The sequence below is a fragment of the Puma concolor genome, chromosome B2, assembly GCF_028749965.1.
Source record: "Puma concolor isolate L17-30 chromosome B2, mPumCon1.1.hap2, whole genome shotgun sequence".
Classification (NCBI taxonomy): domain Eukaryota; kingdom Metazoa; phylum Chordata; class Mammalia; order Carnivora; family Felidae; genus Puma; species Puma concolor.
The window spans coordinates 130,330,590-130,349,837 of record NC_141671.1 but is presented as its reverse complement, the minus strand read 5'-3'; the positions used below and the strand labels follow the sequence as shown (position 1 = coordinate 130,349,837).

General features: G+C 37.9%; 1 protein-coding gene across 4 annotated transcripts in view; it reads right to left on the bottom strand.

The window, feature by feature from the left end:
• Positions 1-1,615: 1,615 nt before the first annotated feature.
• Positions 1,616-19,248, bottom strand: part of ADGRG6 (adhesion G protein-coupled receptor G6) — a 143,835-nt gene continuing 126,202 nt past the window's right edge. For 3 of the 4 annotated variants that reach the window (XM_086708017.1, XM_086708019.1, XM_086708018.1), the window contains 3 exons: positions 10,257-10,358; positions 9,473-9,625; positions 1,616-4,532 (listed from right to left, as the gene is read on the bottom strand). In XM_086708017.1, coding sequence (XP_086564143.1) covers positions 4,354-4,532; positions 9,473-9,625; positions 10,257-10,358 — 434 coding nt within the window. In that variant the 3' untranslated portion in view covers positions 1,616-4,353. Of the gene's footprint in view, positions 4,533-6,898; positions 6,945-9,472; positions 9,626-10,256; positions 10,359-19,248 lie in introns of all 4 variants that reach the window. The other variant, XM_086708021.1, reaches the window with a different exon arrangement.

Sequence of the window (19,248 nt, the reverse complement as noted above, 5' to 3'; positions counted from 1 at the left end):
CTCCCCACCCCACAGTCAAGCCAACCTCAGCTGTGTTGCACTCACTGCCATGGACTTTCCATGCCTGGAATGACTTTCCTTACTGTCAGGAGAAGCCTACCAGAATCTCTTGGAACTTCAAAGACCAAAACGTCACTGACATATTGCTGGTCCAGAGCTTCTATCTGAAGTTCTGGAAGCTTTCATTGCAATCTCATGACATGCATCCCATCCTTGGAATGCCTTCCTTCATTAAGGTGCAGGTTCTTTGAAGAAGGCCACAAGGCACTCTGATGTAGAATAGTGAACACAAAGTCCAATGGACTTAGGTCTGAACCCACTCTTACCTCCCATGTGGCCACAGCAGGTTACTCACCATCTTTAATCAACAATTTCCCCTAATGGAAGATTAGAACAACAATACTCCCTTATAGAATACTACTGAAAATTAGAAGAGGGAGTAAAGAAGTATTTGGTATCCAAATGTGTTTATAAATTTGATTTTTTTCCTATCAAGTCCAAATTACCCACGTTGGTCTGAAGCTGCTTGGGGTAATAAAGCACATCATGTTTTTTTTCCCCATTTTTTGTTTTGACAGGCTATAGAATATAAATGCAAACATTTGAATATTTCACATTTATTCTTACTTTTCTCTAGGGAAACAGAAAAAGAAAACTGTTACTTTAAGTATTCTCCCTTAAAATGCAGAGGGAGGGTGGGAAGAAGAAAGGAAGGGAGAGGGAAGAAGGGCAGAGGGAGAAAAGGAGGAAGCTTGTGGGGAGGGAGGGTGAGAGAGTGAAAAGAGAGATCTTAAATGCCTTTATATGAGAAAAGTAGAATTTTATTCAACTGAAAACAGAAATGCTTCCAAAACACTGTGTGTGTAAAGCCCAATTCCTCCACATTTCACAATGTTACAAACACAGGCCAGCCTGTGAATCAAATCAGTGTTTCCCGTCTGCTTGCTGTGGCTACTCCCTGGGCTTTCCGAAGTGGCCTGCTTCTATATTACTGTAGATGAATCTTAAGAAACCACTTGTCAGTTTTCTTACCATGGCTTGGCCGGGAGTTGTGAACATTGGCTCAGAAGACCTGATTTCACGGTGACCGGCCAACACGCCTCACAACTTAGCACTGAGTAGGGCTGTGAGCCAAATTGGCCTTGGCCCTCTGCAGAAAAGAGTTATCCGAAATAACCACAGTAAAGGGATGTGGGGAGGTTCTGTTCTAATCATGCAAGTGAAGCTGGCTAAATTCTGTCATTTTCTAAGATTCCCACAATGAAAACAGCAACTATAAATGTGAAAAAAACACCTCAGGACCTAACTTCACATAATATTACTGACTTGGTTCTCTTTTTCAAGATGCTGAAGACACCCTCAGAAAAGAACCTACATTATTCCTCATCCTCCAAAGCTTGGCTTCACATCAATCGTTTTAAGAAAATTCAAGAACTTCCACATGCATTAATCCCCAGTGAACTGGATCTTTGTAATATATTCATTCTCAGTGTTTTGGCAAAGTAGCATCATGTCACTGGTTTAATTGGTGGCGGGTTATTTTCCGGCTGTCAAATGATCTTTTCCTATTTAAGAGTCAGAAATCAAAATGCTTACTCATAAAGGAATTGAATAATTTGGAACATGAACAACATAAGTATTTATTTGAAAAACACTTTCCATTTAATTAAAATGGCAAATCAGCTATAGTAGCTTCTTACTACTAATTCTAATTTGCACTCACAGTCATGTTTATTCATCATATTCAAAGATATTGCTCCAGAAAACGATTTCACAAAGTATTCAGAAAAACATATGTATACATACAGTCTCTCCCAAAGAAAGTTAACTATAAAAATAACAAATCCAGGCAATATAAAGCTAAGATACGAAATGAGCTGGCATTTATAAACACAAATAAATAAATATGTACAAAAGAGTCTATGCCAATGATGGACAAAGAAAAGCTTTACGATGCAGGGAACAATGATAAGAATAGACGATGATATCTGAGGACCCTAGATGAACACAATGCAGTTAAAAAAAAAAGAGGAAAAAGAATTAAAAACAAAAACAGGGGAGCTGAATTGATATTATTCTCAAGATTAGGCTAACCTAAATTTTGGCTCCACAGCTAAATTCCTGCAATTCTGTTCTGAGGCAACCCAACGAAGGTGCAAAGCCCATGCACGGAACGGAGCGTAGAATTTGGCTCAGTCTTAAATCCACCTGCAAATGCTTTTACTCAGCTGTTTCTTCATCTCTCCTTACCTGATTACTGGAAATTTCTAACTCAGAGTTGACATCGTTGTCAAATATGAAAAAAAAAAAAAAAAACATTTTCCCAGATCTGAATGAATATGAGTAGAAATCAAAGCCACTTTGGAAGCTATCTCTCAGTTACTATTAATTAAATAGGAGCTTTGGGATAGAAATATCATAGTAGAAAGCTAATGAAATTCTATCACGAATCTCTAGGCTTGGGGAAAAGTGTATGAAGATTCAGTGACTATTTATGATTGATTTTCATCTACATGTAACCTCTGCCAGAATAAGCAGCCTGTTAATAATATGCCTATAGAAAAGGATTTGGCTCTACTCTAGTGAATCTTAGTGACCTTAAGATTTATTATCCTTTCCTACTATATACACTCCTCCCTTGTGAAAGCCAAGCCAGGGAATGCTCATGTCTCCTAGGGCAATGTTCCATGCTGCTGCAAAATGAAATGGTAATAAAACCCCACACCATATTATCTTACCATCCAGTCAAGTCTGGCAAATAGCTTTATGACTAAAGATCAGCAAAAGGTGAGAGGCCCCTCAGATGCTGTACAGCCTGACAACTCTCCTAGGTCTCAGACTGAGAGCCACCTGTTTTTTGAGCAGAGAGAAAGGCTCTCAAGTGCTCAGTCCTGGCTTCTGCCTTTAAGTAGATTGGTGGTGCCAGAATGTCTTCTCTCCTGGTCACTTAGGCTGATGTCTCCCAGAACCTGATACTTCACAGATAACTCAGAGCAAATATAAAGGTACAATATGTACTGAGACCAATTTCTAAGGACCTAGATACAACTCTATCACTTAAAGACAATTTAAATTATCGTCTCCAACACATTCACTAGCAAGCATATTACTTAGGGTAGTTGGAAAATTAAGAAAACTGCTTAATATACATGCCTTGCATACAGAAAGCTAATCCATAAAAAACACACCATCTATCTTGCCAGATCTGCTCTGGCTCTTAGAATCAGAGGACTTATGTACAAATGGTTTTTAGACTAGCAATTGCAGACCCACGTGCTTATAAATTATTTTGATTATGACAAGTTACCCCTATGCCTCAGTTTATATTCTCTGGAACAAAGCACTTGAAAAGGAAGAGGATTTCTAATTGTGCAAATGGAAATGTCTTAGTCTCTAGGGCAAGAACAGGACCATAGAGTCTCAATGATTATATTTCCTAAAAGGGAGAGACTATTATACACAATATGCTTAATGGAAATTCTTGTTTCTCCCATAAGTCTGTTGGTTCAAACGACAGTAGGGGAGAAAAACCAGAGGTCTAAGGGATTCATTCTTCAACAAGTAGTGGGAAGTCTACATTAATGGAAAATCAACATTATACTTGATTCAAATGTATGGGATTAAATTCTAATTAATGATGACGCTTAAGCCTTGTGTCTTGCGTAGGATAAGTGAAATAGTAGAAATTTACAGGGTCTCATATTAACTGGGTCAAAATTTTGGAAATTCTTTCTTTCTTAAGCATATTAATGTCCTGAAGGTTAAGCATTGGGTAGAATAAGAAAGAATTCCTTCCCAATCTTTGGATCAGACATGAAGTATTCTTTTGTATCTGTGGTTGAAATGTTATTGAAAATGTAGAAATGCTACTGCATTCATAGAAACTAGCACCAGAACTTAATTATGACTAGTTGTATGTTTCTCACTGTTGAGAAAGATGATGTAGCCAATGGCCATATCCAAAACCTAAAAGTGGGGTGTTTATGAGCCATAAACTACACTTTCCTAGCTCTGCCCCTCCCTTGTCTGCTAACTTTAATGTCCCCTGGCTCCCCGAGTTCTGACGAGTCTGATCCAATTATATATTTAAAAAATTCATATCCCCTGTACCTACTGGGTCATGTTACTCTCAGTACTAAAATTTTAGTGATGGTGGAAATGCCCCCATGGAAGAAATACACTGAAAGACAGATTTTAAAATTTTACAAAAGCCTTCTTAACAAAATACATTCCTCCTATATGAACATGCAGTTACCTAGGTCATAGCACGTTCACAAGTGCCAGTCATAGCTTCCACAGCTTGCAGATTTTCACATTTCTGTAGACAGATTCTTCTTTATTCTACTAAACACATTAAAACTTTGTGCTGTGGCTGAAGGTGTCTGACATGATAATATTTTTATAGAAGTTATCTGAATGAGCATTGCAATAACCCTTGACTTTATCAATGACCTGGTGGACGGGGATGATTGATGTTTGTTCTCCATCGGCATGGGTCAATTTGGACAAGGACTTGTTCATGGAAGCATTGTCTGAAAGAAATGATACAAAGAGTTAGGCTACAAGATGAGTGGGTGACATGCCTAAGGGCCACCAGACTGGACACTATTTTGCACATTAAAGAAATACATAAAGGAAATGAAGCTCTGTTTCTTTCTTAGGTTAGGTAACAGGCAGCTCCAAAATTTTATGCTTTTCATCTTCAAAGTGCATTCCCATGCATGAATGAATGCTAATTTGCCTTCTAGTAATTTGTGTTGGAATTTGTTTCAAGAAATATTACCGTAAGTGGTATTTTTCAGAGTCAATGAATAGAATAATTAGAAAATTGCTACAAAAATATACTTGGCAAATAACTCAAAAAAAGCAGGGACAGATTATATAACAAATAAAAGATGCCAAAACATCTATGGAAGAAATGTTTGATGTCCAAGATATGATTTCCAAATAATACAGGGAGGGAGAAATGGGAAGGTGACCATGAGTTGATAGGCACAAGGGGATTCATCATACTGTCCTCTCTAGTTTTTATATATGTTTGACACTTTTCATAAAGGAAGTTTTTATAAAATATAATTTAAAGGATTTGGGGGAATAAAGTGAATGAAAATAAACATGAAAGGGTATTTTATTAACTATGCCATAGTCTCAGGATGATGTTATTGCTGATGGCAATAATATCAAAATAGTTGATAGTAATAAAGGACTGCTAAATACATTTCTGCTCTGAATTTCTCAAATTAATTCATTAATTTATGTATAAGTTTTTATTTAAATTCCAGTTAATTAACATACCATGTAATAGCGGTTTCAGGTGTACAATTCAGTGATTCAACACTCAATATCATATACAATTTAAATATTATTTCTCTAGACCCAAAACCTTTCTAAAATTGGTTCAGATAGTCTCTGAAATTCACATAAGCTCTATTATTTATAAATACATATGGCTGTTTTCATTTACCCTATAAATACCTTCTTGTAAGTATCTACACTCCTCCCCTTCCCAACACATTTTGGAGAAAAATTCTACTCAAAAATTAACCATAGAGATTTCACACCAAATGAAGGAACAAATGTGACCTTTTACAAAGCACTCAGTTCTCTACATTGTATCTTCTCTATTCACTGCAGAAGAAGCTAAAACTCTATGATGAAAAACTGCTTCAAGGAATCATGGCTCCAAATCTGGAATGTTCATTGCAGGCATGTTTATGCTTTGAGTAAGCTGCACCCAGTATACGACACAACATTAAAAATCCATCAGTAATTGATAAAAGCCATCATCACTGTATCTGTTGTCTTTGGAAACGACTCAAATTGTTTAACTGTTGTCCTATGTTGAAACAGACACTAAATAAAATGAAGACTAAAAGAGGAAATGTTGTGTTCATCCCATACTAAAGGAAGAAAGAGAGAATAGATGGCTCATGAAGCACGGCAGAATGATCACATACCAGGACTGGTGAGAAAAAGGTTTAGGGAGTCATTGTAGAAGGGCCCCTCCCCATTTAGCTCTCAGCAAGCTGATTGATTCTGTGTTTCTTTCAGTTCATACATTCACTAGCCATTGGTTTTCTGTTGGGGATTTTTCTATTGATTTAGATATCTGTAACAAATAATTTGTGCTTAACGTTTTTAGAAAACCACACATACTCAAAGAAGCTTCAAGGATACACTCATTTTGCTTCAGTGACAACTTTCAGTGGCTTGACACCTTTTAGATATTTTGATTAGGTCCCTTCCAAATATGTGACCCAATTTTCTGGGTCTTCATAGTCAATAAAGTAAAACTCTGAGCAAGGGCTATATTTCAGTATATATGCTATTCCCAATCCTCTGGTTAGATATTACATCAATAACAATAGAGATTTTGATTGTAGCTGCAAGTTTGAAAACCAGGGGCTAGGGAAATGAATTATTATTTGACCTATGCTGAAATGTCAAGCAGACAAAAATCTTCAAAAAGCAGGCTTGGAACTGGCAATTTCTCTATTATGACTTCTATGAATGTACCATGACATGTCCAGAAATTCGTAAGAGCAATGGAAGAGTAAAGAGTTTCTATAACAAACTTCTATAACAAACTTCTCAACTACTGCTTTTTTTCCCCCCCACTATTCTACCTTATATGTGATCCCTTAACTCCAGAGCATGGTACATTTCCTAGAAGGAGCAGCTTGCAGACACCCCCATGCAGAGAAGAGCCAGCACAGCCACAACCATTTGAAATTTCAGAAATTCCAGCTCAGTGCAGGACTGTCATTGTGCTAGCCGAGAAGTATCGTAAAGAACAAGCAATTTTGCTGGCGCAGCAAGAGTCTTAGTTTAATCCATGCAAACATTCTTTTATTACCTTGCAAAAAATTCATGCATTCAAAAAGTAATAGAAGTTTACCTGAATGATCCACTTTTGCTGAAGGAATGCTCTTAGAAGACATTATCTACACCATAAACATATGAATTTCTAGATCAATTCCAAGAAATAAATTAACTAGATATCCATGATGATATGCAGGGACTTTTTGCATACTCTGAGTGACCCAAGTACACCAGCAGTCCTACTGAGAAATGGCTATGTAGCTAAAGGTCATTCATACATCAGTTGATTGGAAACCATCAATAACTATATGGCAGAAGTAATGTCATATAGCTGACTATATCTTTATGCTAGATGACAAGAACTCATTTAACCCCAAGGGTTTTGTTATGGGAAACAGAAAAACATTAATACATTCCTTAAAAAAAACATACATACCATTTTAAAATAGCAAAGTTTTTCTTTGGTACCTCAATTTCTGAATTTCCTTTTATCTTTTAGTCAGTTTTATCCATGATCCTTAAATACTTCTAAATATTTCATTACTACTTCCAAAATGTCCCCTGTTCCAAATGATCTATCTGTCATCATCTCTCCCCTGGTGACATTTTTCTAGCTATTCTCACATGTGTTAAGAGGACAACAATTTGATTGGTCAAATCCCTATTCATTCATAACTGATATAGAATACACACTATTTGCCTTTTCGAAGGGTAGGCAAAATGAGTATCTATTTTTTTCTTATAAATGAGATTGTTTTCTTAATTTCTCTGCCACCTTATTATTAGTGTATAGAAAATGCAATAGATTCCTGAATATTAGCTTTGTATCCTATAACTTTACTGAATTCATTTATCACTTATAGTAATCTTGATAGAGTCTTTAGGGTTTTCCATATATAATATCATGTCATCTACAAATAATGAAATGCCTTTTCTTTTTCTTGTCTTATTGCTATGGCTAGGACTTCCAATACTATGTTGAATAAAAGTGGTAAGAGTGGACATCCTTGTCTTGTTCCTGATCTTAGAGGAAAAGCTCTGTTTTCACCACTGAGTATGATGTTAGCTGTGGGATTTTCATATATGGCTTTTATTATGTTGAGGTATGTTCCTCTAAAACCTACTTTGTTTTTATCATGAATTGATGTTGTATTCTGTCAAATTCTTTTTCTGCATCCATTGAAATTATCATATATGTATCTAATTTTAAGGTTGACTAAATAAAGTAAAAAATTCATTCATTATAAGTAAAATGTATTTTGTGCCAGGAAACTACCAATTAGGTAGAATAACCTATCTCAGACTATATACCTGTCACCAAATTTCTTACAGAGGTATTTAAAGAAGGATACACAGACCTCTTAATTGAGGTAGACTGTTTGCGTACAGGACTCAGAGGCTGTATCTTATTCTGGAAGAGAGTCCACAGCTTTTATTTGATTCTCAGAAATGTCCTTTGCTCTAAGAAACTTTGAAAACTGCTGTCCTAACCTGTTCCAAGTTTTTAGATCTTTAAGAATTTTGGAATTAACAAACTCTCTAAACACTCAAACATTTTTCCATGATGCTATCTTAAATCTCAGGCAGTGGCCATTCCAGTGGCAAGGTACACAGATCGTGGTGTAAGCAGGGACATGTGGAAGGATTCAAATGTATATGCAGGTCATTTGAAATTTAAGTGTTTGCAATGTGAACATTTACATATACACTGCACATCACACTATTTGCAAAATACCAAATATTAATCTCTTCAGTGCCATTTGCCTCTGCTTATGTTTAATAACTAAACAAATTCAGAGTTAAAAAGTTATTTCTATTATCCTTTTAGAAGCATCTTTAATGAGGAAATTGTTGGGTGCTAAGTGGTGACAGCTGTTTGCTTGAGGTATATTTAGGATTTCAAAGTGGAAATTCTTCTATTTTCCTTAGATCTATTAAAAGATTGCAACATTTCACACCATTTGCTGGCTATCAAGTACTGCAAGAGAGTGTTTCCACACTGTCTTCAGGATTGGTCATACACATGCTCAGTGTTATAACCTGTGGTCACTGTAAATATCAAGTAGTACCAGGAGATGAACAAAGATGGTGTTTCTCACCATCCTGTATCACTTTCGAAATATTATGTTCTCTATCATATTTATTCAGTGACTTACATAGCATCTTCCAATAACACATCCAATGGTTAAGGAATTGATTCTCAAATGTAACATACATCCTGGATGGTGTTTCCACCTGTTCCTATGTCAACTTGCCAATTAACTTTCATAGTAAGTTATGAAACATGAAATATGCTTTCTTGTGAATAATTACAACTCAATTTCTATATTTTTAAAGTAAAAACATAACTTTTAAACTCAGATACCATATTTTAAAAAGAAAACTAATCTTTGAATCAAATGAAGTAAATAATATTCAGAGGCAATAATATGGCTATGTGGATTCAATTTTGGTTGTAAAGGTTTAAAAAAAGACAAATATTCACAAAAGTGCTGGATAAGGTCTTCAAATACATTTTGATTTTCATAAATCTAACATAAGCACCCTCATGGGCACTGTGATCTATCAATCTTCATGATATGGCAACTGCAATAAAAATATGATGAGAAATGTGCCAGAGAACATCTTTCCCACCGCCAGAATAACTCACCGGTGTGGCTATTCCTTTTGAAGTAGGTGGTAGAGCTGGATTTAGATTTGGATGTAAGGTATGTTGAGTTGGACCCAATGGAGCTTGAGGACAAAGATTTTCCTAGATTATCAGAACTTTTCTTGATGATATTGGTAGCTGTCTTGCTCCAGTCTGAAAGAAATAATATCTCTTCATGAACCTGCTTTAGGGGGAATATGTCCTGTGAAGAATCATCACCACATTAAGAAACTTATCCAAGGCCTCCCATTTTCTTATATGCTAGCAATGGCTCAGAGAAGAGGTTGGCATATGAACAATAATAAACTGAAGTAAGTTTCTTAATTTGACCCGTTGCATGTATTGTTTAAAATCTGACTTTAATTTTGTAAGGGTGAGAAGCAATCACTGCCAAAAAAAAAGTAATACTATTCTTCAAGTATTTTTTTTATAATAAGAAAAATCTCTTTGCCTAATAATGTGATTGAGGACCTCAAAAACATGGAAAGGTGCACATGTTATAGTGGAACCCCTGGATGTCGGAGTTGTTAAAGTAGACACAGAGCCCTGGGCAACTCACACCTGGCTGGAATTCATGCTTCTCTGCAGAACAGAAGGGTGAGGCCCAGAGCCCTCAGATCTCCTACAGTCCTAATGTTCTGAGACTCCAACTAAGCATCTTCACATCCTCCACCTTTACAATTTTCTGCCATCGGGACTGGGTTGTTCTGACAATGGAAGACCAAATGAGAAAGGTTTCTGATTGACCTCAGGTATAAATCCGATTGTCAACATGCCCCTTTACCTGAGTTGTCTGCTAACCGAAATCTACCACAGCAGAGATGACGCCTCCACTGTTTCTGGACATTCTCCTTCATAGCACAGTGGAAAATAAATATAAATAAGCCTGCGACAAAAGACAATGCAAACATTTAAGCCAATAGATACATTTTTAAAGATAAATCTTGTAAAACACATAGATTCACTTGAAGTTCTTTTTTGTTTGTTTTTACCTCTGAGTCACTAAGAAACAAAGATCCTAAGGAATCTTGAAGTATGAACTAGATGGTTTAATCCTTTAGAACAGAACGAAAAGGTTCAGTTAAAACTAGAATAATTACACAGAGCTGCTTCTGCCTTTGCTGTTCTTTTAAGCAATTACTATGACTTAACCTGAAGATTAAGCTGAAATGCACAGTATTCAGTATAAGAGGCATTTAATATTTCCCTTATACTTGTTTTAAAATTATTTGAAAGTACTTCATAAAACTTAAAGAAAAGGGAAAATATCCATAAGTTTTTCATCTATTGTAATTTGTGTATTCTCAGCTGTTTTATATATACGTATTGTTGTAAGTTTGGGCCACAGAAAAATGGTATTTTTGCATGTAAAAAATGGCCGAAAATCAGCAAGTTTGGGTGGCTCCACTGGCCTGCTTTAATTTCTCAACATTTTAATACAGAAATATTTCTGTATTGTGAAACAGTCTTCATATTTATAGGTATTCCCCGAACCCATCAAAAATGAACCGGATCACTAACCGGCTTTGGAAGCCAACCACTTTCAACTTTCTAAGGAGTTTGCTTCTGCATTTTCACCCCCTAATTGATTTCTCCTTCATTTCCTCTATACTTGGTTTTCCCATTGCTTACCAGCATATTCTAGTAACTCTCTGTAAAAATCAAACACAAAATGGTCCTCCTTTAACCCCCAATCTTCTTTCGGCTTCAACTTTTTCATTCCTAGTTCCAAAGCTTCTTAAATGGTTAACTTTTGCTATCTCCACTTCTTCTCAATTCTTCTCTTCTCAACTCACTCTAAACGGGCTACTACCCACAGCTACAAAGCCACTGCTCTTGTAAAGGTCAGCACAACCCCAGCATCACTAACTTATTTTTTGTTCTCATTTGAGTAGACCCCTCAACAGCACTCAGCACGATTGACTATTCTCTCCTTCCTGATACTGTTTTCTCTTAGGTATCTTCCTTATTTGCTTCCTGGTCTCCTTGGCAGATTCCTCAGTTTTACCTGTAAATGTTGACATGTCCATGACTTAGTTCCTGTTTTCTATCTTTTCTATGGCTGTAGAGTCCCAGTAGGTTCTCATCTCCTCTGGGCATGTTGTATGCGTGCCATATGCTAATTTTTACACCTGCCCCCAATCCCCTCTCTTGTCACCACCACCTCCACCAGGACGCCAACCCATGCTGCTTACAGGACACCTTCGCTGGCTGTATCTCTACTTAGCAGCATCTCAAACCACTAATGTTCTATACAGACATCCTCTTCATCACTACCCTCACACCAATATCTCAAGCTCATTCCTACCCAAAACTACTTCACAGGCTCTTCTTTCAAATCTTTCCAGTACTGCTCCCTGCTGCTCAGGTGTCAGATCAATTGCTAACTCCTCAAAGAGGACATCATCAACTGTTTGTTTCCTTTTCCTTTTATGTTTTAACCTCTAGTCACACCCTTGCACATACTTTTCTCATGGCCCTTATCAGTACCTGATATTCTTGTATTCATTTATTTATTCATTTGTTTTCTTGGTTGTCTCCTGTTGGTAGATAATAAGCTCCAAGAGCAGAGGGATAGGTGTCACCTAGTGCTGTAGTGGCCATTCCCAGAAGGATACCAGGGACTAAGCAGGAACTCTATGAATGTTTGTTGAATGAATAGTATGATTAACTGCTCATCTATTTTACATGAGTTGGCTGAATACTTATATGTATATTTGTATGTGTTAAATGTATTTGGGGATGGGGGATGAAACGCAGAACACTAATTAAGGATCCATAGACTATAATGAAAATATGTTTACGGCAAAAGTTTCTAAAAAGTATGCAAGTTAGATGCACAGGTACTGCCGTAGTAATGTACCATATGAAGCAGAACATCTACATAAGGGAGGGTCTTTTAGAGGATGTGGGGCTTGAACTGAACTTGAAGAAAGCTTTGGGTGGGGAGGAGGGGAAGTGTCTAAGAAGGGTGATTCATTCAGTGACCCTTACGCACTGCCAAACAGGAGGAACTGTTTCAGGAGCTGGATATTCACAAGTCAACAAGGTAGACGATTATTGCTTTCATGAAGTGAAATGTTTAGCATGGAAAGGTATAAAAGTAAAAATATGACAGTACATTTAAGGGACATTGACTTATCTGTTCTTTTTTAGTGTTGTATTCATCAAGAAAACTGTAAATTACACTGTAGTGTATACAATCAGAAAAGTTGGGAAAAGTACTGAAAGTGCTCTCTTTTGATGTATATAGTGAAAGTTGCAAAATATGTCTAAAGTTAGGCTTGTATGTTTTTATGGTTTAATATCGTAACTCAAAATGGCTCAAAATCTTATTATAGAATACATTACATCATGAACTATTAGAAGAGGAGCCTACTGGATGGGCCCGGACTGCAGTGAAGGACCACGGCTGATTCTCTTCCTCTGGGATTGATTTCTTGTTTGGTCATCAGTGAGTGCCTGACACTTAGGAGGTGCTCTATAACTTCCTACTGAAATTACTGGTCACCGATTTCAAATGGACAAGTAGCCTATTAAAAAAACTCCTGGGAAATGCAAATGCATTTATCTATGAGGGGTATAAACAGATGTACAATGACCTAAATGAAGTAATACTGGGCATCAGTAATATTACCATTTCATTATTTTTTTATGATTATATCTTTTATATATATTTATATAAGTAAAACTATTATTTTTATTACTAATACTTTCTTTTTAAAAATGTTTATTTATATATTTTGAGAGAGAGGGAGAGAGAGAATCCCAACCAGCTTCTGCACTGTCAGATGTCATGAAAACTGAGATCGTGATCTGAGCTGAAACCGAGAGTCACACACGTAACCAAATGAGCCACGTAGGTACCCCATTACTACTTTATTCTTAATAAAGTAATCAGTGAAGGAAATATATCCTAGTGACCTAGTTGTTTGTCTGGAATGATATCAGAGAGGGTAGGGAAGTTCTAATTATATATTTTTTTAACTTTTTATAAATTTTTGAGACAGTGCAAGTGTGACTGGGGGAGGGGCAGAGAGAGAGAGGGAGAGAGAAAATCCCAAACAGGCTCCATGCTGTCAGCACAGAGCCCAAGGCAGGGCTCAAACCCCTGAACCATGAGACCATGACCCGAGTTGAAACCAAGAGTCGGACGCTCAACCAGCTGAGCCACCCAGGCGCTCTGGGAAGTTCTAACTTTAAAAGAAACCTCTAATAAATATGAACCAAATTCCAGTCATTCTGACCACAAAGGAACAGGCACCCACACAGCTCCTGAAGGTCCTGTGCTATGGACAGGAGGGTGCCAGTCTGGTTGGGCAGGAGGAGCTAAAGAGAGGAGACCTGCCTGCAGACTGGCCTGGCCCAGGCACGACAAATCTCAGAGCAGGGGGAGGATTTTCTTCCACACTTGAAACCCTCAGAGTTGGTACCTGCAGGCAATCCACCTTCCTGGGGAGTAGGGGGTAGACATCACTGGGTTTGGATCTCACCTTCACACTGACTGATGAAATCGGGTGGCTTTTCAAAGCCTTCCCGCACCTACAACTCCAATTCCCTATGCAGTTTGCTGATACACAGAATCCCTTTAAAAAGTAAACATGCCGTTTACTATCACTGGTAGTGTGAATAGTCAAGGTGTATAAATGATACAAACTGGTTAACAGCTCTTTTTAAGTTTCCGAGAGGTGGTGGCAGTTTCTGAGTAAAGGGAGCAAGAGGCATGGATGCCTGAGGAAAGGTGAACACAAGTGACAGATGCAGGAGCCCCTGCCTCGGTTTACTCTATTTTTGTTAACTGGGGCAGAATCTGTAGGTTTCGTATTTTTGACACACAGCTGAAAATACAGGTAACTATGTGTTCTCCATGTGTTCTTAAACAATTGTTTAGCAAAGTCACATATTAGGGCTGGAAGAGATTATAAACTTCAGTTAGAAACTTTCTTTCTCAAGCATCTCTGGAGACAGGGCCTCCCACTGAGTAAATGATTTTCATTCGTTGAGAGCAGAAGGTGAAAGCTGCCAGATGTTGCTTCCCTTGCGTTACACTCAGCAAATTTTATAAATGTCGTATCTACTGGAGGGGAAAAAAAAAAAAACTTCAGAGGTTATGTCTGGTGTTTCGAGGACACTGGGAGAGAACTAATTCTTGGATTCGCTTTGTCACCCTTACTGGGATGCTAACGTGAATTATTTTGAGGGTCTGATGCTGACCAGAGTCACAGAGGAAGAGGTTAAAGATAAAACTGGCTTAATAAAACAATTTTTTAGATTGTGCAGTGCTGTTCTAAATTATAATTATACGGCATTAGATGACATTGCCTATTTTTAAGCATCTGCATTTGCCAGTAAATATACAGGCATCCAATAAATTCAAGAGACACTGGAATACAAATTAGATTCAAAATCTGAACATCTCCTCTAAACTGCTGTGATAGCAGTCACTGAAATGCTCCGTCCCCCACTATGAATTGTGATGCTACGAGACAAAATTAGATGACAGGCATGAGAAATTAGAATTCTTATGACTTAATATATTTTTAAATGGCAAAGTATTATGCTCATTCTTTAGCCTTGAGATACGTTTCCATTTTAAATCGGAACAGGGTTCTCGTAATAGGTTATTTTGCTCGTCATAGTAACTAGACCTTTTCATGTGAATTTAAATTAGTCTGACAATAAATATTATACCCAAATTCTTACAGGACAAACCATCCCTTCTACAGTTCAACTGTGGGAAATGTGGTAGGTATGTGCATCTGGAAGAACGCACACACTCAGTATGGAAAGAAATTCTGAACACTTCAGAAAGGAGGAGGAGAAATGTGGCAGGAGAGCCAAGGGAATCTGGAGGCCAAAGTGAGAAAACAGAGGGCTATTCCCTCCTCAATTCTGAGGGTTGGTGTTTTTTGTTTTTTTTTTTGATCTATTTATAGATCTTGGTGCCAGAAGCACAACTAAAATCATAAAACTTTAGACTTCTACACTGACATCCAAGGGAATCTGTTTGATTTCTCTTCCCGGTCTATGCTCTCTTTTCTAGCAAATAGTTTCCCTTTGAGGCTATTCCTATCAACCACACAGCACCTCAAAGAGTATCTCCACACCAGCTGGAAAAATATGCTCTTCTAGCTTTCTGGGAAGGGTTTTCAGCTGTGACCAGGGACCAGGATAATTGGCCTTTATTCTTCACACCGACTTACAGCTTTATTTAACTGACCAGGGAGTAGGGAACAATGTCCATAAAAGTTGGAAGCTGAAATGGCTGAAAAGATTTGAATCAGAATTAAAGCCTTTACTTCATCTTGACAGGTTAGTGCTAGTTCCATGAGACCTTCATGTCTCACAAAACAGAGCTCATGATGGTCAGTCCCTCTTTGGGTGTATTTTAGCCTGAAAAACCACTGCTCTAATGAATCCACGCCAAAGTTCCTTAGCAATAGTTTCTTAAGCTTGATAACTGCCTTGATTCTTTAATTTACTCACATGGATTTAGATCCCATGCTGGAACAAGAAGAAAAACAAAAACTTGAACCAATTTTAAATGAAGAGATATCTAACCCATTCTCTACCCACCCATCCCCCCTCACCCTTGTTTTCCTTTTACTATCATCTTTCGCTAATTAGAGGTATCTGATCACTAAAAAAACAAAAAATTAGGGGCTCCTGGGTGGCTCAGCGGGTTAAGCGTCTGACTTTGGCTCAGGTCACAGTCTCACGGTTCATGGGTTTGTGCCCTGTGTCGGGCTCTGTGCTGACAGCTCTGGGCCTGGAGCCTGCTTTGGAGTCTGTGTTTCCTTCTCTCTCTGCTCTTCCCCTCTCTTTCTCTCTCTCTCAAAAATAAATGAATAAACATTTAAATTTTTTTTTTTTTTAAATTTAGACCACTATGCAAATTCAAGATGTCTTACTTCTCAGCAAATTTTGAAATTTTCTTATTTAAAATAAATGACTTTTTCAATCCTGACAGAGGATGGTGTCCCAAGGGTGTGGGAGGGTGGGGCTGCCCTTGGGCATTGTCAAGGAGGAAAAGGTAAGGAACTCCACCTCCTCAGATCCCCCCAGGGAAGCACACCACAGGCCAAAGCTGGGTCGGCAAATACGGTGCAGTGACACCTCTAAGAACCATCTAAACTTGGAGTGAGAAACATTCTGAAAACTCTCATCAAAAAGTGGATTTGGAGGATGCCTGGGTGGCTCAGTCTGGTGAGCGTCCAGCTCTTGATTTCGGCTCAGGTCACAATCCCAGGGTCATGGGATTGAGCTCCGAGTCAGGTTCTACACTGAGCATGGAGTATGCTTAGGGTTCGTTCTCTCTCTCTCTCTCTCTCTCTCCCACCCTCCCTCCCTCTCTCTTCCTCTGCTCTCTACCTCCCCCCACCCCCCCACCCCCACTCATGCTCTTTAGAAAAAAAAAAGTGGATCTGGTTTTTGATATCTAGTCCTTTCATTGACCTGAGAACACCTTCAAGCAGAATGTTGGGGAAAAAATAATAATAATAAACTTCCTTCTAAGTACTGGTGCTATATTCGCTGCAGATGTTATGGTCTGTGTTTAACCTTGGTCTTTAAAAAAGCTATTTAACTATGTATTTAGAAAAAAAAATTCTGAGCCTCAATATTTTGGCTAGGAATTTGGCCCCCACATGGGACTCATTCTCTTTGGCTGATTCTGGCAAAGACTGTGGCTTTCTGAGGCAGATGTAAAATGAGTAGCCAAAGGGATGTTCTCAGATCTTTAGCCTGATTATCAAAAGTTGAAAAAAAAATAATTGCCAAGGAACAGTTCCCCTTGGATATACAAATGAAATCTGTACAGTACAATTCAGGACAGCACATATTGCCATTCTTTTGCGGCTCTAAAAGGTCATTTTCGAGAAGCCGTGGTGGAGGGAAAAAAAAAAAGCAAACCAAGACCAAAACCTCAGGTCCTCTGCTCCTAATGAGTGCTTTATTAGCTAAAAGCAACTGACACTTGGAGCAAGACTGTCATCAACAAATTCCGACAAATGGACTCAGTTAACTTTTTCTTACTCTGGATAATAAAGATCCAGGGGCGCCTGGGTGGCGCAGTCGGTTAAGCGTCCGACTTCAGCCAGGTCACGATCTCGCGGTCCGGGAGTTCGAGCCCCGCGTCAGGCTCTGGGCTGATGGCTCAGAGCCTGGAGCCTGTTTCCGATTCTGTGTCTCCCTCTCTCTCTGCCCCTCCCCCGTTCATGCTCTGTCTCTCTCTGTCACAAAAATAAATAAATGTTGAAAAAAAAAAATTAAAAAAAAAAAAAAATAAAGATCCAGAGTCACAATTAGGGGGAAGATTGCAGATATAGGTAAGTTCAGGGATGCAGGGTAGACTCAGTGCGGGTAGTAATGAAGAGTGAATGGTATCTTAGGTCCACAGGCACAAGTGGTTCTGGAGTTTTGATGGGAAAAGCAATCAAGAATTAATCAAACCACATGTGGGCAAAAAAGGATGCATGCTCTAGATAACTGATTTTCGATACGAATGGTCTAGATTACCTCTAAGTCCCCCAGCAAGCCTGAGTCCATGTCTCTGAATAGCTCATATATTCTGTTGTCACCTAGACATAGCCAGCTGGCTGCGGGGCTGGGTTTATGGCTCTCTTTGGGAACCTCCTGAATCCTGCTTTCATACTACCAAGATGCCCTTTAGAAAATTATTTCTCTGTGGCAGAAAATGCCGTGCCAAAAGATGAGTAATTTATTTCCTTGCAGTGTGTAACGTCTCAGCCAACATGATGTCGTCTCAGATGTTAGGGTTTAAAGGTGGTTCCTCTATTTACCTTGGCACCGATTTCCTAATGTTGCACATGTGATTACAGCACAGTTTAACAGTCAGGAGGCTCCTGACCCTTAATTTGATTTAATTTTCTTACTTACCAATAAGGTTAAAATAATACTAATAAATATATGTCCCTAAATTGTTTTTTTTTCTGAATAAGGGTAAGAGTAAATTAGCATTTACTCATTAAACATGTAATTACTAATGGTTTTTCTCAATGGATACAGATACTCACTAGAAACTTTGAAACAAAAAACTGAAAGGGCAGTGATTTGTTTTATTTTTCTTATGCTTTATCCCCTAATATGTAATATGCTATGTTATAAATACTACGTTGTCGATTCCAACTGATCTTAGGGGAGTCATGAACTCTTCTGAGCCTGTTTCTTCATCTATAAAATGGAGACAATACCCTCTTTCTTGGGTACAGACTTTCTATGCTTGTTTTAAGAATTACATCAAATCATGGATGTTGTGTGAGAGTTTTTTTGTAAGCCACAATGCAACTATGAAAATATAAATTATTTCTGTTGCTCTGGGTATCTTCATATTTTCAAATTAATGGCAAACATTATCTCTGAGTAAACTGATAATAACCTTGTGTGTTCGCAACGGCAGCTTCTATTCTCAGAATTATAAAAGATGGGCTGATTGTGCCCAAGACCAGCAATCAATATTGTTGAATTCACATGCTTGGAAAAGGAAAATTGAAGACCAAGTTCTTGTTATGGGACTAATTACAGATCTTGATAAACTTGCCAGGAGTGTTAAACTTCCCTATGTGTTGAAAAAACCTAATCTAGTTGATAGTATCAAATATTTTGGTATAGTTAATGAAAAAAAACATACAGTCTGAATATTGTTTATCACTTAAATTTTTTTTTTTTAATTTTTTGAGAGACAGAGCACAAATAGGGGAGGGGCAGACAGAGAGAAAGAAGACCCCAAGCAGGCTCCGCACTGTCAGTGCAGAGCC